The sequence below is a fragment of the Siphateles boraxobius genome, unplaced genomic scaffold (genome assembly GCF_051911475.1).
Source record: "Siphateles boraxobius isolate OS27281-9 unplaced genomic scaffold, OSU_SipBor_1 92, whole genome shotgun sequence".
NCBI classification, from domain to species: Eukaryota; Metazoa; Chordata; class Actinopteri; order Cypriniformes; family Leuciscidae; genus Siphateles; species Siphateles boraxobius.
The window spans coordinates 3,822,803-3,849,458 of NW_027509222.1; the positions used below are offsets into that span (position 1 = coordinate 3,822,803).

The following is a 26,656-nucleotide window of genomic DNA, read 5'->3' on the forward strand; positions in this document are numbered from 1 at the left end:
ATCGATGTGTACATCTTTAAATTCGGAATGGATGAGCAGTGACTGCATATCAGGTGAATTCCATATCAATGCACCTAATTACACGGCTTAATAACAGATACATACAAATAATACCAACTGTATTTCTATCATTTTGAAAGAGTATGTTGTAACTGGGTAAAATTGTAATTAACTGTCAAGGGGTCTAAATATTGTATCCCACCTTCTCTCTTGTGTCTCAGGCTTACAGTCAGAGCTGAATGTCCGATGCACTTAGAGGACTTCCCAATGGATGCCCATGCTTGCCCTCTCAAATTTGGCAGTTGTAAGTGCTGTGCTGTTTTACATTTTTGTTCCGTAGAAAGTTAATATCCTACACTCTAAACTGAGTACCTGTGAGCAAACAGTGTCTTTCTCATAGGTCCATAGAGTGTAGAGATCATCTCTGACAAAGCAGCTCACATAACTGGGTTCACACAATCAGCAGGACAGATCTAGCCAGCTCTACCCTGACCTAACTAATCATTGAAAAGAAAGAACAGATGTGTCTATGCCAGAGAAAGAATCAGGAGGAAAAGAAACATGGATAAAAAACAAGCTCGAGACTCGAAGCCACAAGGCTCTAAATATTTCAGTGTCTGCTGCGTCTCTGCTGTGCTTGAGAATCCACTGCAGTATATGACTCTAGGAAGCACTGACAGCTGACAAGTGACTTCTTCACTTTAAACATTTTATTTTGTGTTTTGTTTGTTTGCACCAGATGCATACACAAGGGCTGAAGTGGTGTATGTATGGACACGAGGGGCAGCGCAATCTGTGGTTGTGGCTGATGACGGCTCACGCCTCAACCAGTATGACTTGATGGGACAGACTGTCGACTCGGGTGTGGTGCAATCCAGCACTGGTGCGTTTTTAAACCCTTAAATTAAGTTAAATAATATTACTTTTCCATTCTGTGGTTTTATTTTTGCGAGGTTACTTCAAAGTATCATCCCCATAATTTTTCTTGTAGATTTATTCTGTTCTCTTTTTTATTGGCCAATTGATCAGAATTCATATACATTCTAAATCATAAACATCTGAATGTTGTTCTTATATGAACTGTAAACAGTTTTACACATGAGTAAATGCTCTAAATATCACAGCTTCCAGATGAAAACACATAGCAGATAGATTTCTTGCCAACATATAAGTAATAATTGGTTATTTGTTCCCATGAGTGAAATTCAGGTGCAAAATAGCAGCATCAAACAAAAAGTGCATAAAGCAACATTGTTTTCTATACACAAGAATATGGACAATCCATGACAAAACATGAAACAAAAAAGTGTAGAATTGAATGAACAATGAATAATCTACCATAAATATAAACACATTGTAATATTTAGCTTGGTTTTCAGTTTATGTTCAGTTCTGTTCAGCTTCTGAGAACCTGGGGTTTGAATTCAAACTGTAAAACCTGATGAATATGTCCCGAGAGGACCAACTTGCTGCAGCACATACATCGTGAAGTGATGCACCCTCAGCAAAGACCTTGTAAGAGGCCATACTCCTAGTGAAGTGACCCCTGACCTCTACAGGTGAAGCCATACCACTTGCCTTGTAGGAGAGGGTGATAGCATCAGTAATCCAATGCAAGATGCACTGCTTGGTGACCGTATTTCCTCCATTGTGACCACCGAAAGAAACGTCTCAGGTTACGTATGTAACCCTGGTTCCCTGATAGGGAACGAGACGCTGCGTTTGAGACGCGGTGGGAACGCTCTGCGTGATTACCTCGTGAAGCACGTGTAAAATCAGTCCAATGGAAGCCCGCTACGACATAGGTGACGTCATAGACCAGGAAACTATAAAGCAACCCTGAAATCAGACCGCGATAGCTTCTGAAAAACCTGAAGCAAGTCGATCAGGGCATGCAGGAAGTATGGCAGGCAAACGCAGCGTCTCGTTCCCTATCAGGGAACCAGGGTTACATACGTAACCTGAGACGTTCCCTTTCAAGGGAACTCGAGCTGCGTTTGAGACGCGGTGGGAACCCTATACCTGCTACGCCATAATGACAAATGCCCGTTCTGTGTGAGGTCCTGCGCACACTAAGAAGCAAGCAACCTCGCCCCAGGAGTGGAGAGGTCAAGGTCATAAAACCTGACAAATGTATGCGGAGAGGACCATCCTGCCGCATTACATACGTCAAGAAGGGAAACTCCCGAAATTAAGGCCATAGAGGCCGCCATACTCTGAGTAGAATGGGCCCGCACAGCCATAGGTGAAGGCTGTCCGGCCGCTTCATAAGCCAATGAAATAGCCTCGACTATCCATTTACTCATAACCTGCTTAGATGCAGGGCATCCTCTCTTGAGTGACCCAAAATAAACAAATAGTTGCTCAGATTTACGCCACAGGGCAGCTCTGTGAACGTAGGCATCTAAAGCCCGGACTGGACATAACAGGTTAAGCTGTTCCTGGTCAGGGGTATTAAAGGGTGGAGGATAAAAGGCCTGCAGCACTATTGGGCATCCAACATTCAGTGGGACCTTAGGAATATAACCCGGCCTGGGGTAGAGAAATGCCTTCACCATACCAGGTGCAAATTCCAGACATGAAGGAGCAACCGACAAAGGATGTAAATCACCAATTCTCTTGATAGATGAGATAGCAAGGAGAAATAAAGTCTTTAGAGTGAGGAACTTTTCAGAAACCTCCTCGATGGGCTCAAAGGGAGCTAAAGCCAGACCCTCGAGTACAATGGCCAAGTCCCAAGCCGGTGCTCTAGAGTGCAGTGCAGGTCTCAACCTCAATGTACCACGGAGAAAGCGAGTAATTAGAGGGTTTCTCCCAATAGAAGTACCCCCCAGAGGGGTGTGGTAGGCAGATATAGCCGCCACGTAAACCTTTAGGGTGGAAGGAGATAACCTGGCCGAGAAACGGTCTTGCAGAAAATCAAGAACTGAACCAACAGGGCAGTTAACAGGATCTAACTGACGTTCTACACACCACGTGGTGAAAAGTTTCCATTTTAGCGCATACAGCCTTCTCGTGGAAGGAGCTCTGGATTGAAGAATGGTTTCTACAACATCGGTCGAAAGACCGGTCTCCCTGAGCCTGGCCCCCTCAGAGGCCAGGCCCACAGTTTCCACAACTCCGGCCGAGGGTGAAATATCGTGCCCCCGGCCTGAGACAGGAGGTCCACCCTGATTGGGATCTCCAAGGGGGAGCCGTCCAGAAGAGACACCAAGTCCGAGAACCAAACTCGGGTCGGCCAATAAGGGGCTACTAGTAGCAGACGAGCCCCTTCTCGGCGAACCCTCTCCAGAACCCCCGGAAGCAAAGATATCGGGGGAAAGGCGTACAGGTGCAGCCTCGGCCACACCTGCACCATAGCATCCAGACCGAGAGGAGCTGGGTGCGTTAGAGAGAACCACATGGGACAATGGGTTGAATCTTATGATGCGAAAAGGTCTACCTGAGCACGACCGAACTTTTCCCACAGGAACTCCACCACTTCTGGGTGAAGTCTCCACTCCCCGGGCCTCAGCCCCTGTCTCGACAGAATATCTGCTCCCACATTCTGACGCCCCGGAATATATACCGCCTTGAGCGACAGTAACTTCCCCTGGGCCCATAGGAGGATCTGATGGGCCAATTTGCAAAGGTGACGTGACCTCAGACCCCCCTGATGGTTGATATAGGAGACCACCGAAGTGTTGTCTGTGCGGACCAACACGTGATGGCCTCTCAGGTCTGGCAGGAAATATTTGAGTGCTCGAAATACCGCCATCAACTCTAAACGATTTATGTGCCAGGAACATTGATGGTCCTGCCACAGACCTTGCGCCGAGCGGCCACTCATGACCGCCCCCCATCCCGTGAGGGGAGCATCCGTCGAAAGCGTGACGCGTCGACAAGGAGCCCCCAACACTGGGCCCTGGGCGAGGAACCAAGGTTTCTTCCACAAGGCCAAGGCACGAAGGCATAGCCGCGTGACCTTGATCTTGTGGAACGGATTTCCCCTCGGAGAAAACCCCTTGGTCCTGAGCCACCACTGCAGGGGTCTCATGTACAGAAGGCCAAAAGTATTAACGTTGGACGCAGCTGCCATGAGACCCAACAGTCTCTGAAACTGTTTCACAGTGAGTGACTGACCACAGTGAGTGACTGGCATTCTTTGCGGCTGTGAGAATCGCAGAAATACGAGCAGGAGACAGGCGTGCCTGCATTGTGGTCGAATCCCAAATTACACCTAGAAAAGTGGTCCTCTGAGCAGGGAGGAGCACACTCTTTTTGGTGTTTAGCCGCAACCCCAAACTCTTTATGTGGGACAGAACAGCATCTCGATGCTGAACCGCCACCTGCTCTGACTGAGCTAAAATCAACCAATCGTCGATGTAATTTAATACGCGGATGCCCTGGAGTCTCAACGGAGCCAGAGCTGCATCCACGCATTTTGTAAAAGTGCGGGGAGATAAACCTAGGCCAAATGGAAGAACCCGATATTGGTATGCTTCGCCCCCGAAAGCGAACCTCAGGAACCTCCTGTGATGAGGATGGATAGATACATGGAAGTACGCGTCCTTCAAGTCTATTGTGACAAACCAGTCCTCGGACTGAACTTGTGATACAATCTGTTTGAGTGTAAGCATTCTGAACTTGAGTTTCTGAACCCTGCTGTTTAACTGGCGCAGGTCTAGAATAGGACGCAGCCCTCCATCCTTCTTTGGAACAATGAAGTAACGGCTGTAAAACCCTGACTCTCTGCTGGGAGGAGAAACCCTTTCTATAGCTCCCTTTCGAAGAAGTGTCAGTACTTCTTGCTCCATTACCAGAGCCTGCTGTGAGTCCACCACCGTGGGGAGGACTCCTTGAAATCTGGGCGGACGAGAACCGAACTGAATTCTGTAACCCTTTTCTATTATGTGCAGGACCCATAGAGAAATATTTGGCAGAAGTTTCCACGCTGCCAGAAATTCCGATAAGGGAACCAGTCTCTCGAGACTGGCCTCTGGATTTGATTGAACAATCGTTTCGGCGCCCTGAAGCGGCGAACCGGCAGGGAACAACCGAACTGACCGTTCTACAACCCTCCTCAGAGGATTGCACGGGGACGCTGACACCTCGGTGCCCTGAAGCGGCGAACCGGCAGGGAACAACCGAAGGGGCAGCGCTGCGGCTCTCCTCGGAGAGTCGCCCCCCGGAGGGTGCCAAGGAGGGACGGTTCCTCGGAACCGTTCCTCCCTGGAGGGGACCACCCTCAAAAGCCTGATAGCCTTGGCGTCAGGACTTCTTCTTAGCCCAAGCTCTCCTAGAGATAACAGTCCTCAGATCTTGTTTACCCCTAACAGGTCTGGGCTGCGAGCGCCACTCAGGAACCGTAGATTGAGGAGGTGCCCGAGCGGCGACGCTCTGTTTTTGTTGAACTCTGTGAGCGGAGCTCGTAGACGGATGAGGCTGCTCAGACTTTATACTACGAGCAGCCTCGGGGACAATAGACCGGCGAGGAAGAAACCTCTGAAACGCAGCCGCTTGTTTCTTATTTTCTTGAAACCTATCGACGACACAATTTATAGCATCGCCGAACAGACTTGTAGGTGACAGCGGTGCGTCCAGAAGAACAGATCTATCTTTATCTTTTATTTCTGATAAATTTAACCATAAATGGCGTTCCGTGGCCACCAAGGCTGCCATAGAGCGGCCAACAGACTTGGCCGTCTCCTTGTTGGCTCGGAGAGATAAACCTGTCGTGCGACGCAATTCTCGAATTGCGTCAGCACTAACTTCCTCACTATCGTCTATGTCCTTCAGCAGGTCAGCCTGGTACGCTTGGAGAATCGACATAGTGTGCAAACATGCTGCGGCCTGACCTGCTGCCGAATACGCTTTACCCACCAACAAAGATGTATTTTTTAATGGTTTGGTGGGTAACTTCGGGGCTTTCAGAGAAGAAGAAGACTCAGGGGAGAGATAGCTCGCTAGTGTGTCTTCAGCACGAGGCATAGTCAAATAACCATAATGATCAATCCCTTGAACTTTACTATAATTCTTAGTTTGTGGGTTATGCACTCTGAAAGACGCCGGTTTAATCCACGATCTCGAAACCTCGGCGTGGAGATCGGGAAAAAACGGGAGTTCCCGACGAGGAGGTCGTGATCTAGATGGTAAATAACGTTCATCTAAAAGACTCTTTCTAGATTCAACATCGAAATCATCGGCTGGCCACTCAATATTTAATTTAGTAACAGCACGAGATAAAACCTCCATAAGCTCCTCATCAGCAGGGGTATGAGCTGGCGAACACTCAATATCCCCCATACTACCGACATCCAGATCCTCAGAACTGGATAGCCGTAATATTGGTGCCTCAGCCCGGGAAGGAGAAGCCGCAGAGCGGGCTCCTTCCTGGGCAAAGACACCGAATCCAGTAGGTAAGGGCTGAGAAAGGGCGGGGCCCGTCTCAAACCCCGCTACTAGATCCATCTGCGAACCCCAAGATGAAATTCGACGCTGTGCCTCGGCAGCAGCGGGACCCGCACCTCGGGGAGCGCGAACCGAACCGTCCTCCTCAAAGAACGCTCGGCGAGAGCGGAGAGTTTTCATAGACAAACTCAAGCAATGCTCACAGTCAGCCCCCTCGAGGACTGACTGGGCATGCTCCACTCCCAAACAAGCAATACACATAGGATGTGTGTCCCCACCAGTGATATAACGAGGGCAGGGCACAACACAAGGTTTATAACTTTGCTTGCTTGCCATAGTGATATATATATATATGTGACCAGTCACGGAAACTAGGGACACAAGTCGGTTCTGGGGCATTTTGAGTTATTCATAGATTCTGAGAGTGTAATATCCAAGCTTTCCAACGATGTGTAACATGTGGAAATCTGATAATATTTGGAGAAGTTGTGGCCATTTTAAAGTAGGCACTTAAAAAAGCTCAAAGAGGAGAAAACGAGCTAAAGATTGTGCAGTTCTCACCTGTCTCTGCTGCTGGGGGTGACAATAGGGCTCATTTACATCTCATTTAGATAAGCCATACCCCCTGTAAAGCTCCTCCATGTGCTTTACAGCTTTTTTTACACTTCGAATGAGTGCACTTCTGCCGCACTAGGCGAAAAACAATTGTGCTGCCCCTCTATTTGCAACGTACCAGCAACAACACACAAAGACCAATAATGCCATATAGCCTGCATATAACGCGAAACCAGCAACAACACATAAAGACCAATATGCCATATACATATAACGCAAAACCAGCAACAACACACAAAGACCAATATGCCATATAGCCTGCATATAACGCAAAACCAGCAACAACACACAAAGGCCAATATGCCATATACATACAGTATAACGCAAAACCAGCAACAACACACAAAGACCAATATGCCATATACATATAACGCAAAACCAACAACAACAAACAAAGACCAATAAGCCATAGGCCTACATATCTATAGCGCAAATAGTACGCAACGCTCGTGTGCCCAAAATGTCAACAATATTAAAGTTTATGTAGGAGGCAAATGCCTGCTGGCATTTTTCTTTAAGCAGTCATTTCTGCAATTTTCCAAATAATCACATTTCACCTCCTCAAATTACTGTTGCAAATCTCTTTACACCACTTTCTTATGTGCGTATACACACACAAATGAAATGTCCGCAAGCACATTATATCATCAGCAGGTTCAGCATCTTAAATAACGACTAAAGAGCAAATGAAGCTTAACTTACATTTCAGAAACACGCACGGCAGGCCTTCATCGCAGCAGCAAAGGTCTTAACTGCATCCTCTATTTCGATTCTCCGTCACATATGAAACAGCCAGCCACCGCTGTCAGCGAGCCGAGCCGCCGTATTGAAGCACTGAGGGCGAGCGCGCTGCGCCCATACCTCCGGTTCAGTTTCCCGAGCCCACGAAGTGCGGCGAAAACATTTTCGGTGTAACTGCCAGACGGTTCATCTCGTCTGCGACAATCTTTGCGGCATCCATCTTCATTGAATTTTGATATCAGAGAGAGCTGGCCAGAGCACAGCATAATAAGTAGCCATGTGGTTGACTTGGAGGGCGGGGGCAAAAGCGCCGGGTTATTCAGTATGGAAATACAAACAGACAATGACACGCCACGCCCCTACTGCATGCTAGAATCTCCGAAAACAAGCCGATTTCAACCGCAAAATGTAAGCTTTTAAATATACCAATACTGCTATCTCAAACATGGAGAGGCTTCTTCGTGATTTCAATTAACAGATTCTCCAAAAAATTGAAAATCACCAATTTTGAAAAAAAAAACTCTTCTTTCTCATTTTGCTCGAAAGTTGTGCTGCCGACTTGTGTCCCTGGTTTCTGTGACGGGTCACATATATATATATATATATATATATATATATATAAGGGGCTTGACAGACAACAATAAATAGACAAGGACAGATATACAGAGAGCGCTTGCTGAAGGTGCAGAAGCTATCGCGGTCTGATTTCAGGGTTGCTTTATAGTTTCCTGGTCTATGACGTCACCTATGTCGTAGCGGGCTTCCATTGGACTGATTTTACACGTGCTTCATGACGTAATCACGCAGAGCGTTCCCACCGCGTCTCAAACGCAGCTCGAGTTCCCTTGAAAGGGAACTAGAAGCAAAGAGGATCAATGCCATGAGCCTGAGTGGTGGACATACTGTACGTTGTAGATCCTTAAAGCACAGACTAGACATAACAGATGCAGACTTTCTTACTATTGTGTCTCACGCAGTGGAGGGAAGACAGCCTGCAAGATAGCTGGCTAACCAGCCATAGAAGGAACTTTTGGGATATAGTCCGGTCTAGGGTTTAGCTCTGACATCACCTGAAGCAAAGTCTTAGCTGGAGGAGGCTACTGAAACGGCCTGCAGGTCTCCTACTCTCTGGAGTAATGTCTGGAACTGATTCCAAGGCCTCAAACGGGGCCTCTGTTAAGGCTCCAAAGACCAATTTTAGGTACCAGGATGAAACTCGTGACCAACAGATTGGCTGCATCCATCTGGCACCATGCATGAACTGAGAAACTATGGGGTGCCTCACCAGAGAAGATCCGTTCAGAGATGTGTGGCTAGCGGAAATGGCTGCTACATACACCTTTAAGTTAGCAGGAGCCATCCCTGCTGCGAGATCCTCTTGAAGGAACTCCAGTCCTGCACCAACAGGGCAGTTAAGTGGATCCATATAATTTTGCTTAGACCAAGATACAAGCAGTTTCATTTCAGGGCATATAACCCCCAGAATATAAACTACTCTCAAAGATAGTAACTTGTTCTCTGTCCAGAGCAGGATCTGCTGCACCTGCCTGAAAATGGGGCCTGAACACAGCCTGGCCTGGTGATTTATATAAGAGAACACGAGGTGTTGTAGGTGCAGACTAACATGCAGTGTCCCTTCAACTGTGGGAGGAAGTGTTTCTAAGCTAGAAACACCGACCTCATCTCAAGGCAGTTTATGTGCCACGAGGTATCAGGGCCCTCTCAAAGGCCAAGGGCTGGTCGGCCATCGAGAACCGCACCTTAGCCTGTGAGAGACCTATTGGCCTAGTTTGATAGTCACTCACAGTTAGGATTGAATTTACATGTGCAGGTGACAGATGTGCCTGCATCATGGTTGAACCCTCTTCTTGAGGTTCAGCCTGAGCCCCAAACGCTTCATATGAGCAAGCACAAGATCTCGAGGTCGTGTTGCTAGCTCTTCCGACTGTGCTAATATCTAGCAGTTGTCACTATAATTGAGCACACGGATGCCCTGGAGTCGCAGCGGAGCAAGAGCAGGATCCATTCCCTTGGTGAACATGTGTGGGGACAGATCTAGGCCGAAAGGAAGTTCTCGATATTGGTAAGCTTTGCCTCCGAAAGCAAACCTGAGAAACGTCCTGTGTTCTGGCATGATCTTGATGTGAAAATATGCGTCCTTTAAATCTACAGTCACAAATTAATCCTCAAGACCTCAGGCAGAAGTCGCCACACTGTCACAAAGTCTGACAGAGTCATCTTTTTTTTTCAATAGAATTGGTCTAGAATTCGGTGTTACGTAACGGTGCCCTCAAGCAGTGGACTGGCAGGGAACAGCCGGACTGACCAGAAGAATGAATCGCTTGTGAGTGAAGATGGGGCGAGGAGGTTGATGACACTTGTGTATGAACATGAGCGGAGGATGGATCCTTCCACAATCTTGACTCCTCAGTGTGAAGATCGGGAAAGAATGTGATATGGCGGTGAGGAGGCTGTACTCGCGTTGATATGAGGAAGTGGTCATCCAGTTTACATCCATTTTCTCCCATTGGGCCAATCCAGACTGAATTTGGCCACTGCACAAGTAACAACCTCAAGCAGCTTTTCAAATGTGTCAAACTGAGAAATCTGCTTTGTTGAAGCACTCGCCTGTTTATCCACATACAGTCCCTCAGGATCAGATGCAGAAAGCATGAGTTCCACGTTTTGGTCTGAAGAATTCGCAGAGCAAACTTTGAGATGAAAAGTGTCCTTCTCCGAGTCAGCGGAGAGTGTCTCAAACTCTGTCTCTGACAACTGAACCTGCGATCCCCATTACCGGAGTTGCCACGCTGCAGTTGAACCAAGCAGAACTGGTGCGAGTCCTGACTGACCAATCCTGACTGATTTCACAGACATACAACACAATGGAGGATTTCAGACACACATAAAAAAAAAAAACATACGGCTTCTGTTAATCATGCATATCAATAATTGCAGAGAAAATTCCGTAAAAGATATTTAAAATGTATTGTTATAGAAGATGAGTAAATCATTGAATAGTCATAGAATTACTTTTGAGGTAAATTGACTGTTTTTCCCTCATTCTTTTTTATATAGTTAAACATAAGTCTATCACTGGGCTATAGTCCACAGATTTCCATCTTAGAGTTTGTCAGTTTTAAAATGATTTTAAAATCAAATTTAAATAGTTTTAAGTCTTCTTGGAAGTTTGCTGAGCTCCCCTAGTGAACCACGCCCCCCTGATTGAGAACCAATGGTGCAATTTGATTAAACTTGAAGACTCAAACATGAAAGTAGCTCTTCAAGCTTGATTTTTTCAGAGGATACGGAAATCCCTTATAACGATTTATGTATGGATCAGGGGGCATGATTAATTGCATTAATTTCATGTTCATTTCATTATAATAACCCATGGTAAAATAACATGTTAAATTGAGTGTTCTAATATACCCACTAATTAATGTTTATAGTCATTCTTTCAAAACTTTCTCACTTCAATCTCTTTCTCTGCACTTTCAGGAGAGTATGTTGTCATGAAAACACATTTTCATCTCAAAAGGAAGATTGGTTACTTTGTCATCCAGACATATTTGCCATGTATCATGACCGTGATCCTGTCCCAGGTGTCCTTCTGGCTAAACAGGGAATCTGTCCCTGCCAGAACTGTGTTTGGTGAGTGTCCAAATTGTTATTTAAGTTAACCATTCAATGTTAGCATGAATCTACAGCAGTCTCCAACTCTTCAAAAGCTCTTTTCCAAAATCTTCAAATCTAGTGAGCTGTTTTACTGTCTACGTAGCTACTTTCTAACTCAGCATTCTGCAGGAAATGGAATCTCATATATTGTTGATTTGGAATAATCTCTACCTGGGCATCAGCTGCGTACACCACAGAAACATGTTTCTCATGAGACATACAGAGGTGTACAGCGAAGTACCTTTGCAACTGTATCTGTAGCAATCGCAAAATTATTTAATTATATGAATTATATGAAAATTATTACGTTCCCAATAATTGTGCCAGATACTTTTTGAAACGGACTTAGAGTAGACAACATGACTATGGTGGCCTAAAATGCTGTCTAGGTTGGCAGCTCACCAGATAGGCAGGTTTTAGAATGGATTAGGGTTTAGGGTTCTTGCTATAATTTTGCATTAAAAAATCAAACATCTTTCTATTTCTTATTTGGTCTTGAAAAGTACTTTATTTTTAATAACATGTTTTAGTCAAATTCTTAAGTTTTGTTCTCAATAGTTGTAAATATTTTATTAAAAGGTTGCATGCAATGGTTGTTAGTTATTTTAGGAGAAGCCTGAAAACTGCAAAATCATAAATCCTTAATTTAGCAGTGATTCAAAGTTTTAAACTGTGCCAGGAGAATTCTGAGTGTCTGTGTAATGTATTATAAAACACATATCAGAAAGGAAAGATTTTGCTCTTCTGTCAGCTTGTTGGGCTACCCTTGCATGAAGTTTCCTGACTGGGCACTCTAAATTCCCAAGCGTTTACATCTCAGACAAACAAAAAGTTGTATCTGAGAGCGGTCTGTGCCTTGCTTGTTGCTGGGTAGCTTTACAGCAGCCTTGAAAAGCTATATTCGTGTTGTCAATTTTATGAACTTGTATTCTAAAAATGCACATTTGATTGAAAAAAATGACTAATGGGTCAAAGATGTGACACTCAGTTTTTAGACCTATTAAAAAAAATAGCCTATTTCTGTATAGAATCACTATCGTGAAATACGATTGACATTTAGCATACAGTTAGGATTGGTGGTATGGTTCTGTTCTGGGCAAGAACTCCCTGCACATCCATGCAGCCTAGCATGGATAAGAGCAGCAATAACCCCCCCTTAGGGTAAACAGAACAGAACCAACAGGAATGTATTGCAGATATCATTAATTCATTTTAATCTACAACATAATTAGATAATTTTAGTCAGGGGGAATCAGAATGCCAAATCCTGACTGACGAGAGGAGGAGCTGGGGAGGGAGGAGGGAATTGGCTCCTGAGAAACGCTACAGCTGCTGATAATACTGAAGAGCTTATATATTTATACAGTGATAGGCATCGTATTCCTATAGGTAGACGTGGATCAGCTGAGAATCAGATGATGCGAGTTGACTAACGTGACCTGCCAGAACTGACGCTACGCTTAATTTTGTTGACAAAAACTATTTACACTAACTTCACCCACCATTGTCTGGGTGAGCCAGACAGAATTACAAAAGAAACCAAGCTGGTAACTGGAACTTTAATGTGGAGAGTAAGAATGGGCCCTATTCCAATCCTTTTCTTTTTCCTTTTGCGAATCACATATCAGTTCTGAGACACATTCATTTTAATTAAGAAATTCTTAAAATATCAAAAACTGGAAAATTGTTTAATATGTTTTTAATAGTTGGAATAAAGTGTTAAACTTGTATTCACTTGGCCTATAGTTGAAATAGGATGTGATGTTCCACTGTCCCCTCGTTGATGGGACAGGTTGACACTGACGCTCATATTTTTACGATGCTCATATTGTTGCGACGCTCAAATCATGCAGGGCTTCCTTTTCTAGTCTTTCGAGGACACCTTTATTGATCAGCAGGTTCAATATACTATAGTTAGGTGGTTGGGGTAGTGTTAATAATGTTGCTTATTAATTATGGCTACAAGCTGTCAGAACTATTAATACAACTCCCACCCACCATACACACATTGTAATAACTTGAGCTTCTCTTAAACCACACAAAGACAAATTACATGAAACGGACATTTCCTAAAAAAAAATCTAGCAGCTCAAATGTCTCGGTTAAGTATGTAACGAGGGAACAGTGGAATTGGGATCTTGCCCTTGCAGCGTTGATCGCTGCAAATCAATCTCAGGGACAGATGCATTTAAAAATGCATTTCTGCCTAAGAATCTTGAACGGGAGCCAGTGAAGGGCCCAGTTCAAAACTCGCAGTGCTACTAATGCACCCCCATACCATGGCATAGGTTTTTGCATCAGTTGCTGATGAAAGTCTGGATGGTCCTTTTCATCTTTGGGTCTTAGAACTCAATGTCCATTTTTTCCCCCAAAAACAAGCTGAAATGTGAACTCATCTGACCACAGCACACATGAGTAAAGGCCCAGAGAACTCTGCAGCATCTCTACATAGAATTGATGTATAGCTTTCTCCTTTCGTAACAAACATTCAAGTTGCATTTCTTATTGCAGTGGCAGACTGTGTTAAGTGACAATGGTTTTCCAAAGTACTCCCGAGCCCATGTGGCTATTTTAAACACAGTAGCACGGTTCCTTATGCAATGCCATCTGAGGGCTCAAAGGTGACGCACATTCAACAGAGGTTCCCTGCCCTGCCTTAGGCAGCCTGTGATTCCTCTGGATTCCATGCATTTTTTTCACAATATTATGTATGGTAGATCTAGATGGTGAAAGACCTAAATACTTTACAATCTTGCATTGAGATTGCATTAATTTTTTTAATTGTTTGACAGTTTTCGCATGAAATTTGGCACAAAGGAATGAGCCATCACTCATCTATGCTTGCAAAATCTGTGCTTTTGGTGGATGGTCTTTTCTGTTCACGATACCTTTACCTATTACCAATTCACCTGCTAATTGTGGACTGTTTCTAAACCGTTTAAAAGTTTAAATAATATTTTCACTTTTATTTTGCCTCTGTAATTATTATATATATATATATTATATATATTATTATATATATATATTATTTAACTTTTGTTAGTTAAATAAGGGTTCAAGAGAATTCTCCAAGTAGATATTGACTTTGTTACTACTTTGTGCTTCAAACTAAATTCTAAATCTCTAAAGAAGCTACTAACCTAGAAAACAAATCCAGCAATCAATCTGATAGGATTTAAACACAATTTTGTTTTCTGGCAGACTGATAAAAACCTGACATATACTTGCTTAATGCAGGCGCTTTCCATATGTTCTTTTTCTTTGCAGGAGTGACCACTGTCCTTACCATGACTACCCTAAGTATCAGCGCGAGAAACTCTCTCCCCAAGGTGGCCTATGCCACAGCCATGGACTGGTTCATTGCTGTTTGTTATGCCTTTGTCTTCTCGGCTCTCATAGAGTTTGCCACGGTCAACTACTTCACAAAGAGGGGTTACGCTTGGGATGGGAAAAGTGTGGTGCCAGAAAAGGTAAAGCCTTTCAGTGTTCAAATAAAAGGAAAAAAAAAATTACAGTAATAGAGATAAATGTCATTAAAGGATTAGTTTATTGAAAGAAAAATGAAAATTCTGTCATAATTTTCTCACTCATATTACTGTGTTTTATATGATATTTTAAAGCTGCTGTTTTCCATACACTGAAAGTGTTTGGTGATTTTTTTTTAAAAAATGTACTGTTATTGTTCATTTATAATTATATTCTATGGGCCAGATGTACTAACAGCTAATGCCAGCACAAACCATCTTTTGGCGTTAACAAACTTCTGTCAGAATTTACTAAAGACATGCAGTGAAAAAATCGCAAAAATTGGAGGAGAGTATTTAAATAAGTCATGCAACATGATTTATAAAGGATTGCAGTAGTCAATTTACTGGTATTTGTAGCATTATTTAATGCCCCCCAAAAAGCATGTCTTTTTTAACCCATTTTGATATTGGCATGGCTGTAATAGTTGCTGCTGTAACAAGTGCAGGCACCGCAGAAAACAGAGAGTAGGTGGGAAAAGGGAGAAAATTTTCTCAACTTGTGTTCATTTATTTGCAATGCCAGAGGAAGACGTTATCTGAACATATTGTTTGCCAAGCCACATTATTTTTAATTTGCTGCGCCCGAGTTGTTAGTAGATCACACACACCTGATCATCATCGGCTCCACTTGTTTGCGACCCTACACTAATTTTTTGCTGCTCTTGATATATTGTTTTGCTCATAATGGAAATGAGCTGGCTGTGTCTGTGTTTTTTAATTTTCTAACTGTCAGTAGATCACCCGCAGAACTTTTCACGTGCATTCGCACTTTTATGAGATTAGTCTCACGCTAATTTGGCCTGTTTAGTAAATCTGGCCCTTTGAAAAGAAAAATCTAATTTTTGCTTGTGCTTATTAAAACACTTTTACATGTGTTGCATCCAAAGGCTAAAAGTTTTGCTGTTTTGAATTGTCCAGTTTAGCTGTTTTGCATGGTCCAGTTAGTTCAGTTTGCGAATAGATTTCATAACTATACCTTTTGGCTGCGAAAAGTCTTTCTCCATTTACGGGCATTCACTAATGTTTAATGGGATGGAATCAATCTAAATGTCATCTAACCATCTATTTACGGGAATTCACTAATGTGTAATGTGATGGAATCAATTATTCCGAGGCTCAGATAATTGATAGTGAATGGTCTAGGACTGTACATGTTCATGTTCTTGTTGTGCACTCAGCTAATCAGCATTGTCATGAGATAATTTTTAGGCCCTGCAATCATTAGTCAGATGGCATTTAGATTCAAGCTTGAAAAGAAAAATGTCTCGGTTACATATGTAACCCTCATTCCCCGAAGGAGGGAACGGAGACTCAAGTAGAACGTGACCGACTGAAAGGGAACAAAACTTGAGTGGTCATGATCAAACTTCAGAACGTCTGGGAATGAGACGTGATGTCACACTTGGGAGCCCCAAACACCTCTGATATTTCAGAAAAGGCTAGTGAGTAAGGGCGAGTGGAATTTTCATGCACCACTCCCCCAGACATACGGGTATAAAAGAAGCATTTTATACCTGCCCAGGGAACGGATGTTACAACAGTAACTGAGACATTCCCTATCTGTCAGTCACTTTGAAATGGTTTCGATAACACTAGGGGTCCATATGGAAAACTTCACAATGAGGTCCTGGTGATGCAGATGTCGGCAAACAACTGTGTGTCGGTAACAGGTGCACTTGCGACAATGTACCCTACCCAGCACCCACATAAGTTATTTAGTCCGTTGTACCACTTGGGGATCGAAAGGAGAGTAGTTACAATGGGAATAGGTTGCTTCAGCTGGATATCCTTTTGACCTTTCTCTATTTGTTTGGTTTTGTTTGGTTTTCAAGGAAAAATCTTCAGAAAGATATTCAGAATTCCTCAGCTAAATTCGACTGCCTCACGGGCTGAAAGGTAAAATACATCAAGGCTTTGGTGGTATAGGAAACTCACATTGACAATAAAAGTGCAAGTGGTACACCCGGGCTGTTGCCCGCAGTTTTACCTGCTCGTACCTGACAACACGCAGGAAGAAACTGGCTCAACCTGGAGATTGTAAAATCTTGCAAAGATATTAGGTGTCGCCATGCCCATGGCTCTGCAGATGTCTGTTAGAGAGGTGCCTTTGGCTAATTCCCAGGACGATGCAACTCTCCTAGTAGAGTGTGCTTGTACAGCAAAGGGGCATGGCACACCTTGTGCTTGATATTCCAAGGCTATAGCATCCAAGATCCAGTGGGCCAACCTCTGTTTGGTGACAGCTATCCCCCATAACAAAGAGCTGCTCAGAGCTAATGAAGCTCTGTGTGTGGTCCAGATGAATGTGCAGGGCGTGTACTGGACACAGCAACGATATGGCTGGTCTCCCTAGTTTCTAGTTCACCACTTGGTCTCTAAAAGGGGTTGTGGGAAATTTGGGCACAAAGCCCAGGAAGAGTCTCACGATATGAGAGTATGCCGCCCCGAACTCAAGGCACGTTTCGCTGACAGAGAATGCCTGCAGGTTCCCAACCCCCGTGATGGAGGTAAGTGCGCTCAGGAGTGGCGTCTTCAGTGAGAGGGAATCCAGCTAGACTACAAAGAGATCTTATGAGGGAAAAAGCCATTGCCTGGGAGGGTTCAACCTCCTGGTTCCTCTAAGGAACCTGATTATCAAGCCGTGTTTCCCTAACGACCTACCATCTACTGCATCATGATCCTCTGCTATAGTGGCCACATAAACTTTCAAGGTGGAAGGGGACACCCGACCCTCCAGCCTCTCCTTCAATAAGGAAAACACTGACCAGATTGCACATCTTTGAGGGTCTTCCCTTCGTGAAGCACACCAGTTAGCGAACAGACACCACTGACTCCGGAGGAGATGGCAGACGAGTTGCACCACGCGACATGAGTGACATGCGAAAAAACTGCCCTGACAGTTTAAATATGCTACAGTCGCTGTGCTGTCCATCCAGACCAACACATGCTTGCCTTGGATCAAAGGCCGAAACCTCTGCCAGCAATACTGCCAGCAACTCAAGGCAATCCATTTACCCATTTCATTCAGCACCCCAGCCTGACTTGGAGGCATCTGTTGTGACATCAACGTGCCTGGATTCTAAAGGAATGTAGAAATGCAAGGTCTTTCCCAGGGCTGAATGTACGGTGACAGATTTGTGTAATGATCATGCATTGTGTGACGCAGCACCATCTCGGGACTCGAGTCTGAAATTATCTCATATGCATCAACCCAAGTGGCGTTACTGCCCCGGACGATGCCATATGCCCCAGGAGTCTCTGAAATTGCTTCAGTGGAACCACTGTTCTCCCCATGAACGTCTTCAGACAGTTTAGCACTGACTGGGCACATCTGTTCGTAAGATGAGCTGTCATGTTCAACTCCATTCTGAGAAAAGAGATGTTCTGCACTGAAATGAGCTTACTCTTTTCCTGGTTGACCTGAAGCCCCAAACGGCTGAGGTGTCTGAGCACCGGGTCCCTGTGTGCACACAATAAATCTCGAGAGTGCATTAGGATTAGCCAATTATCGAGATGGGGCAAGGACAGCCTCTGCAACTTTCGTAAAGATGCAAGGTGACAGCGACAGCCTGAAAGGGAGTACCTTGCACTGATATGCCTCACCCTCAAAAGCAAACCAAAGAAACAATCTGGAAGTAGAGGAAACTTCAGGTCTATCACTGTGAACCAATTCTGTCGGCAAGCACATGTCAAAATGCATTTCTGCATCTACATCTTGAACAGGAGCCTGTGTAGGGCCCGATTTAGAACACGCAGGTCTAGGATTGGTCTCAACCCACCGCTTCCTTCACTAAGAGGACTGCAATTTTTGCAGGCATGACAGGAGTGTCTTTCTCATAGCGTCCCAAATCTGTGACTGTGGGTGCATATAGGCACCTACCTTGCTTTGTGTATCCCACTGCAATTGGCCTGAGACGGTTGAACGTGAGGAGGTGGGGTACTCGCGTCAGGCATGCTCATGCCGCGAACTGTGTAACCCAGGAAAGGAGGAAACTGCTGCACACTGCTACCTGGAAAATAACAGTCTCTGCCATCCCTGGGTTGCCATCCCTCTTGTTTTGTATGTGGTGCTAGAGTTGTCTGTTTCTTGACTGCAGAGAACTGCTGGGCAAAGTCCTCGACTGTGTCGCTGAAGAGGCCACCCTGCCAGATAGGGGCATAGAGGAAGGCAATATAGTAGGTATGTGGACAAAGGCCCATCCAAATAGGTTGCCATTGTACCCATAGGAGGTGCAATAGAACGCAGGCCAAAAAATGACAATTTTCCAATTATTTAGTCTCCAAATGGGTACTTTAATTTTCCCCCTAGTTCAAAGCAAATTTTGTTGGTGTCCCTCATCTCAGCAAGGTTAAACCAGAGATAGCGTTCCACCATGATGGACATCCCTATGCTCATCATGCACCCTCCAGGAAGAAAGGCACTGTGAGTTGCGTTCCGAGCCCAGATACCAATCATCCATCCGCAAGCACTCAGGAGAGGGCAAAGGATTCCACTCTAGTACAATGCTCGGGTTGGCCTGGGCAAGCATGGCTTCCATGATGGCCGAGTCTTCAGCATCATAAGGTGAAAGCCCACACTCAAATTCTGCTATCGAAACATCACCCTCATCTGGAGCTTTTGCTCTTTTAGAGTTCTGAAACGGCTCTTTTGCTGAAGCGCCCAGGGGAAACTTGCTACATTTATCCATGCGTGGAATGGAGAGACCGCTGCAATGTCGCGTAAATTTTGGGTGAATGGAAAGTTAGTCTGCTGACATCCACTCAGCTTTGAAGAACAAATGTGAAAGAGTGGATGTGCACTGCCTCCTTTATACCCGTATGTCCAGGGGAGTGGCACACGCAAATTTCACTCGCCAATTCTCTTTGGCCTTTTCTGAAGTATCAGAGGTGTTTGGGGCTCCCAAGTGTGACCCCTAGTGTCATCACATTTACACCACATCGAAGTGACTAACCGAGAGTGAAGCCTATTTCTGCCACAGTTGAGTAGAAAAATATGATTATTTCTGAAACTTTCTGAAACTTTCTAATACTTCTAACTTGGTACCTCATAATACTGAGAAACTTCCTCATAATTATGAGAAAGATGTCTGTTCTTCACATAAAATCACTAACTCGGAATATACTGCACAATAATTGATTGTAGGGTGTTTTGATGTTGTTTTTACTTTTTGAGCTGAGCCGTTAATTCTTTTGATGACAGAATTTTCATTTTTTTTTGGTTAACTTCTTTAAAAACTGGGTGTAGTAGACAAATAATACGTATATGAAGAAGTATCTTAAATACTTTATAGTTAGGTTTACAGCAATACCCAGTGGTAGTAACAGCTGATGACATACTTCCTGTTGACCTCCTTTACAGCAAAAGAAGAAGAAGGAGTCATTGCTGAAAAAGAACAACACCTACACTGCTGCAACAGCAACAGCTTTTGCTCCGAACATTGCCAGAGACCCTGGTTTGGCAACTATTGCTAAAAGTGCCCCCCCTCCCCCAACTGAGCCCAAGGAAGAGCCAAAACCCAAAGCTCCTGAGGCAAAAAAGACCTTCAACAGTGTGAGCAAGATCGATAGGATTGCCAGAATAGCCTTCCCGTTGCTCTTTGGAACCTTTAACTTAGTGTATTGGGCAACTTACTTGAATAAAAAACCCAAATTACAGGGTGCCGTGCAACCACATTAAGTCTATCTCCTCTGTCTTTTTTTCTCCTTATGTTTCTAAACAATTACAAAAAAAGTGAAAAGAAACAATTTGTCTCAAATTTGTTTCAATGTTAGTCAAGTTCCCACTTTCAAGTTTGTGTCAACATATGTAACATACTGTATCTTCCTATATGATTGCAAAGTTACTTATTGTTAGTAGAGTGTTTAAAATGGACCATCGAAATAGTGTAACAGAATAATAGTTTAAAACTAATTTCCTTAAGGAATAGTTCACCCATAAATACATTTTCTGTCATTATATACTCTTCTTCATGTTGTTCCAATGTATGATCTTGTAGAACACAAAATGAGACACTTTGTTATTTTTGTTACAATGGCAGTTTAGTGATTATGTCTGTCGAGACCTGAACAGGACAAAAACACCAATAACAAGCACCATAAAAGTAAAAATATACCATACACTTCATTCCAAGTCTTCTAAAGTCCCATTCTTCACGTGAAACTACCATATGGCTTTAGAAGATTTACAGTATAGATTTTGTATAGAATATTTTTATGGTGCTTTCATGTTGTTTTTATGTGGTGACTGTGTAGGTGTACGTGCAAAATAATAAATACATTTTAAAAAAATCTTCTACTTCTGTGTTCCAGAAAAAAAGGGTGAACTATTCTTTAGATGTTTATTTCAACATTTAAATACTATGTTTTTGCATTACATTAGCAATGTACATGGAATAAGTTTGCATGGGTGAAGCTTTTCTATACCCAATCAACAGCTTTATTTAAACAGTTATGTGTTTCTCTGTTTTCTTTAGCCTGTGTTTGAATCTTTTGTTATTTGACTTTATATTTTACTAGGGTTCCATTAACAGCAATAAAACATGTCTCAGTGGAGAAAAAAAAAACTCATGGATATAAAAAATTTAAGAGAACTTAAAAAAGATTAATGTGTATATCATAAAGCATACTATTTATTAGTTTTCATGTAAATATAAAATGTTAGAGTTGTCAATATTCATTTTGAGCTTTGCTAAATGTAACTACAAGGTACAAACTCAGTGCTTGCCAGAAAGAGAGCTTTGTGTTTCGATTTGTGCAGATCATTGAGAAAATTTGGGTATTCCCCCTAGATCAACTAGACACTACTTTTGGATTTACCTTTTCATGATAATAATACATAAATGAAAGTATATGTGTGCAGTTGCACTGTTTATAAAGAGTTTAAGAGGAGAGACTACAGTAGATACTTAGAAAAAAAAAATGTAAACTTCTGTTGATGTCAGAATGCAATTTTATATTAACATTAAAATACTCTTTAGTGTTTATTTTGGTAGATAGTTTTTGGACATTGTGGGCGGTGCACAATTATGGCACTAGGGTTATCACTTGTGTGCTGTTACTCGCTAGCATCACTTTAGTGTGATCAAGTCAGAATGGTTCAAGAGTAGTGCCTTGTATATATTTGCAAGTTGAAAGGGTACGTTCTTAGAAGGTGCTCTACTTATTCGTTTTAATTTTATGGGCAACCTTTTAAAAACGTCACTGAAGAAAGTATCAGCCACACTGCCTTTTGTTTCACATGTCATAGTAAACATATAAACATAATCCATTACATACATGTTTGTCCCTGCTTGTTAATGCAAACTAAGAAAACATTTCTAGATATTATTAATGTAATTAATACACTGTTCTACATATAAATATGTCTTGTAATGCTATAACAATGCCAAATTTGTTTTTATGTTTCTGGGATGTCAGTTGCTCAAGCACCTATTAAAAAAACTTATAAAGGAGTATACTCTCTATGTTTGGATTGAAAGAGAGGGAGAGAGGGAAAAGTCCTTTAAATGAGGAACTTGGACATAATCATACTTTACTTTGATGTAGCAATATAGATTAGAAAGGGCTTTTTGTGATTGAAGTGGTAAAGGCACACCTTTATAATCAATTTGAATTGCTATTCTTGGTTTGGTATGTTAGTGTATGCCTTAGTTGGCAATGCTCCTCTGTTTTTTCAATTTGTTACTTTCTTTGTTTAAAATATACTTTTTTTCTTTTTAAAAATTTTTTAATGGATGTTTTTGGTCTATGTCACTGAATAAGTATATTTCTGACACATTATCTGCACTTGATGATGCAGATAAATTTCATGTTACCCCAATTTAAAAACCTTTTGGATAGTACCTGGGAATTTGCTGAGTTTGTGCCAGATAAAGCAAAGACCGAAAGTTTACTCTGGGATATGTGTGGAAACAGTATGCACATGCACAGTCATGGAGTCCTATGGAGCCAGACTTTTGTGAATGCGGTACATTTAATTTAGTTAATTGAGTTTTCAACTCATTATCTTGAATTGATGTTTAATATCATGTTGAAACTATATATAAAATGATATCCATGATGATGCTTCTAAAGATGCAGTGTTTTATTTGTACCAACCTGTTGTTATGCATTTTGCACATTATAGGCATATTTGATATTTATGTAGTCAGCTTTGTGCTATGCAAGGATAGCTTTAAACCATATTAATTAGCTTCCCACCCCTCATCACTGTCGTTTTCAATATATATTGTAAAAAGTCAGTTATAAACTGTGCACCCTATTTAGCTGTAGGACTTTTTGTCATTCAGAAAATCTAAAAATGGGTTGTTCAGTTTTGGAATAAACAAATTCAAAGATATGGTAATGTTGCAATAAAAAGGTATGGATTGAAAATAATTCATTTAGTGTATTTATATTATTTACACGTCAATTAATAGCTACATTTGGATTGTTTTGTTGCATCTAATAATATATATTTTTAATGTGTTATGAATTAAGAATTTGTATTTTTTTTATGGAAGATTATAGCATTTCATATGCATATCAGATTATGAACGTAGTTTTATTTTTTGATTTGCAATGTACTGGAGAAATCCAACACATGCTGTATTAAAATAAACTCTCGGTGCTTGGCAAAAGTTGAAGTTACTACTAACTTTAAAGGATGAACTTGTGCATACATGGTCATTGGCACAGACAGCTTTGTCAAGAGGAAAGAATTATTTATTCTGCACTGTATACTGGGAAATGACTATGTCTTCGTAAAGGTTTGCTGTCTAAATGTTTTAGCCCTGTATAATTTGATTATCTTCATTAGCCATACAATAAAAGAAAAAAAAAGAAATCCATCGATTTTTGTCATTTTTGTTTGCTTAATCCAAAAAAAAATGTTCTTTGAATGAAATTACAGCATATTATTTGCTCAAAACATAAAGGTGAATTCCCTTTATACTGTAAATTACATTCTGAAAGTGTAACTTTAAAAAAACACTTTATTTTGATGTGTCCCCACAGTGTAAATATACATTTAAGAACTGAGTAATAGTGATTAACTACATGTACTTACTATGGTTCTGGGTTTGGTTTAGGGCTAGTTGCATGTAATTATGTCTAATTTATTGTTATTAGTAAATACACTGCAAAAAAATGTAATCTGTTTTAACACTCTAGTGTGGGGTTCTAAATGAACAGATCAGGTTGAATGGGCACAGTAGCATGACACTATACTGAACGTCTAAGTCCATAAGGAATTTCACTACAACTTGGAAAAGAAGAAAATGTACAGTATTGTATTGCTACCATGAAATGAAAATAAGTTGAAAGTTTGCAAACATACTGTCAATAGAACCAAGAGGATATCCAATCAGGTCTGTTAGTATGAGAAATAAAAGATATTTCCCCAAACACAGTTCAAGTCTTTTCCTTGTGTTCTTTGTCCTTTTATGAAGTCTGATCCTTACGAAAAAAAAACATATAACAAAATAGAAGAAGTAGAACTAGTCACATGACAGAAGAAAGATTTACTACTCTTAAACTCTGTTTCACTTAAGGCATCCGAAGTGTATGGTGTTGTATTCTCTTATCTGTTTCCAGGGATTGAAGACAGATTAAGGCTACTGAATTAGCTCCAGAGAAAGACGCATTGCGACATCAATTAGACACTGTTGGCTCACCGTTCACTAGTCCAAGGTCAACTCAAGAAGTATGCATCCCCAGAAAAAAACAAAAACAAATCTTGTTACTTATCACTCATTCACATTATCTGATTTGACAACAGATATAATCACATGAAATTTCAGATCTCTTTCTCTTTTCTTTCTTCAACTGCATAACTTATTTTACAAAGAAAATCCTGGGAGAACATACCCACCTAATTAACATTAAACAGAGCAACGCCTTATATATATATTATTATTGTGTGACTCAGAAAATAAAACAATTGTATGTCATACATGCATGTCATCAAATAATCACATTCTCTGGATGATATGCTGTTAAAAAAAGATTCAGAGTTGATTATTAATTTCAAACCATCAAAAAATTGCTCAGTTTGCATGAACCAATGCACATTAACTAGCATGTTACGCAGATGATTTTAACATTACTTTGATTCAACATTGGTTTTATGACAATCATTTTACAGAGCAACAAAACACTCACCGGAGCTCCTCGAATTAAAAGCATGAAAAGATGTTTCTTCCCCCGGATTTGATTGGAAAATAACTTAAAACTCTCTATTTTCACTCTATTACTCTCTTTTAAAATATTTAGGCTTTAAATCAAAAGCTCTCTCCTTTGTAAAATGGCTGCTTCCTTTTTTCTTAATTATTTCACTCGTAACGAATAAATGCTGCTGGTTGTGCTACCTGAAACTACCTGTTTGTGCACAGGAAATTACTTTATAAAAGTTCACAGTAGAATACTGTGTATTTAAAAATTGCAGTAATGAAAGACGTATTGTGATAGTCCAGCCCGTTCTCATCCTTTGGCGTCATACATGTGACGTTTTGTACCTTTCGTTGAAATCTTACGCACATGGCATCCTTTAGCATCAATATGAGACGCAGAACCCAAGGCGTCATACAGGTGACGCTCGTCTAAATCCAACGCACATGGCATCCTTTAGAGTGAATAGGAGACGCAGATCCCACGGCGTCATAACCGTAACCCTACCCCAGACCTAAACCTACCCATAACAGTGTGTGTTATATTCACCCATATGACGCCAAAGGATGAGAATGCGTTAGATAGTCACAGTAATCAGCAATGTAAAAAAACAAAAAATCCGTTAGTAATCGGATTGATGGCTCAATCAGACTGAAAAGCCTTCATGTAAACACCTTAATCGATGCGATTTCCGAATGAAATTTCAATCTGATTGAAAGGGGTGGTTTATTCCTTTGCTAATCCGATCGAGAGAACATGTAAACACTTGTAAACACTTTGATTGAAAAACCAAAACTGAAAGCACTGTGCATGTGCAATGACGTGTGACGCACGGAATGAGCTGTTCTTCCTGTTGAATAAAGTGTCATATAAATGAGTGTCGCGTCATTCTAAAATTCTCCTTTCACTCAGCGTCTGTGAGTGGAGCAGGACAACGTCCCACCAGTCCTTGTTTCAGACTCTCATCCACAGACGACTGTTAGTGCAACTGAGGGAACAAACAAGCACAGAGGAAACTAGAGCTGCGTCCAAAATCACATTCTCTCTTGTGTAGACCTTATTTTGAATAAGCAATTACTTCACTACTGGTTAAAAAAGTTCAATGAAGTATGAGTGTGTGTAATATGAATGTAATCTGGACGTACTACATTCATCATATTGCCCTTATCATGTGACCTACCAGCGTCAGTTACGTCTCTTCACTGTCATTCACAAATCCTCTCCCGTGGCCTTATGGGATAGTAAAGTGTCCATCATATGCACACTTCAGAATCTCACCGGAAGAAGTGGGTCATCTGAGTACTTTGTACATACTCTTTTATGAGTAGTGTGAATTCGGATATACTTCTTTTGTTACTGTTTTTCGCTTACTATATACTGTGGTAGAGAGGCTTGCTAATGCTACCAGTAGCTCTGCGTGAGAGGAACAAGCTACAGTTAGCCAATGCTCTGATATTTATACTTAGGGTGCTTCTCAATATCCCTCCTCATTTCCTTGCTCCTCCGTTATCCATCCTGTGACCCGGAAACAGATTGAGCTCAGCCATCGTGAAGGACAT

At 41.9% G+C, this 26,656-nt stretch overlaps 1 protein-coding gene across 5 annotated transcripts in view; it reads left to right on the forward strand.

The window, feature by feature from the left end:
* Window positions 1-23,775, forward strand: part of gabra1 (gamma-aminobutyric acid type A receptor subunit alpha1) — a 43,730-nt gene extending 19,955 nt beyond the window's left edge. For all 5 annotated transcript variants that reach the window (XM_077224835.1, XM_077224833.1, XM_077224834.1 and 2 more), the window contains exons 6-10: window positions 222-304; window positions 740-883; window positions 11,248-11,400; window positions 14,692-14,894; window positions 20,311-23,775. In XM_077224835.1, coding sequence (XP_077080950.1) covers window positions 222-304; window positions 740-883; window positions 11,248-11,400; window positions 14,692-14,894; window positions 20,311-20,628 — 901 coding nt within the window. In that variant the 3' untranslated portion in view covers window positions 20,629-23,775. The remainder of the gene's footprint in view (window positions 1-221; window positions 305-739; window positions 884-11,247; window positions 11,401-14,691; window positions 14,895-20,310) is intronic.
* The last annotated feature ends 2,881 nt before the right edge of the window (window positions 23,776-26,656 follow it).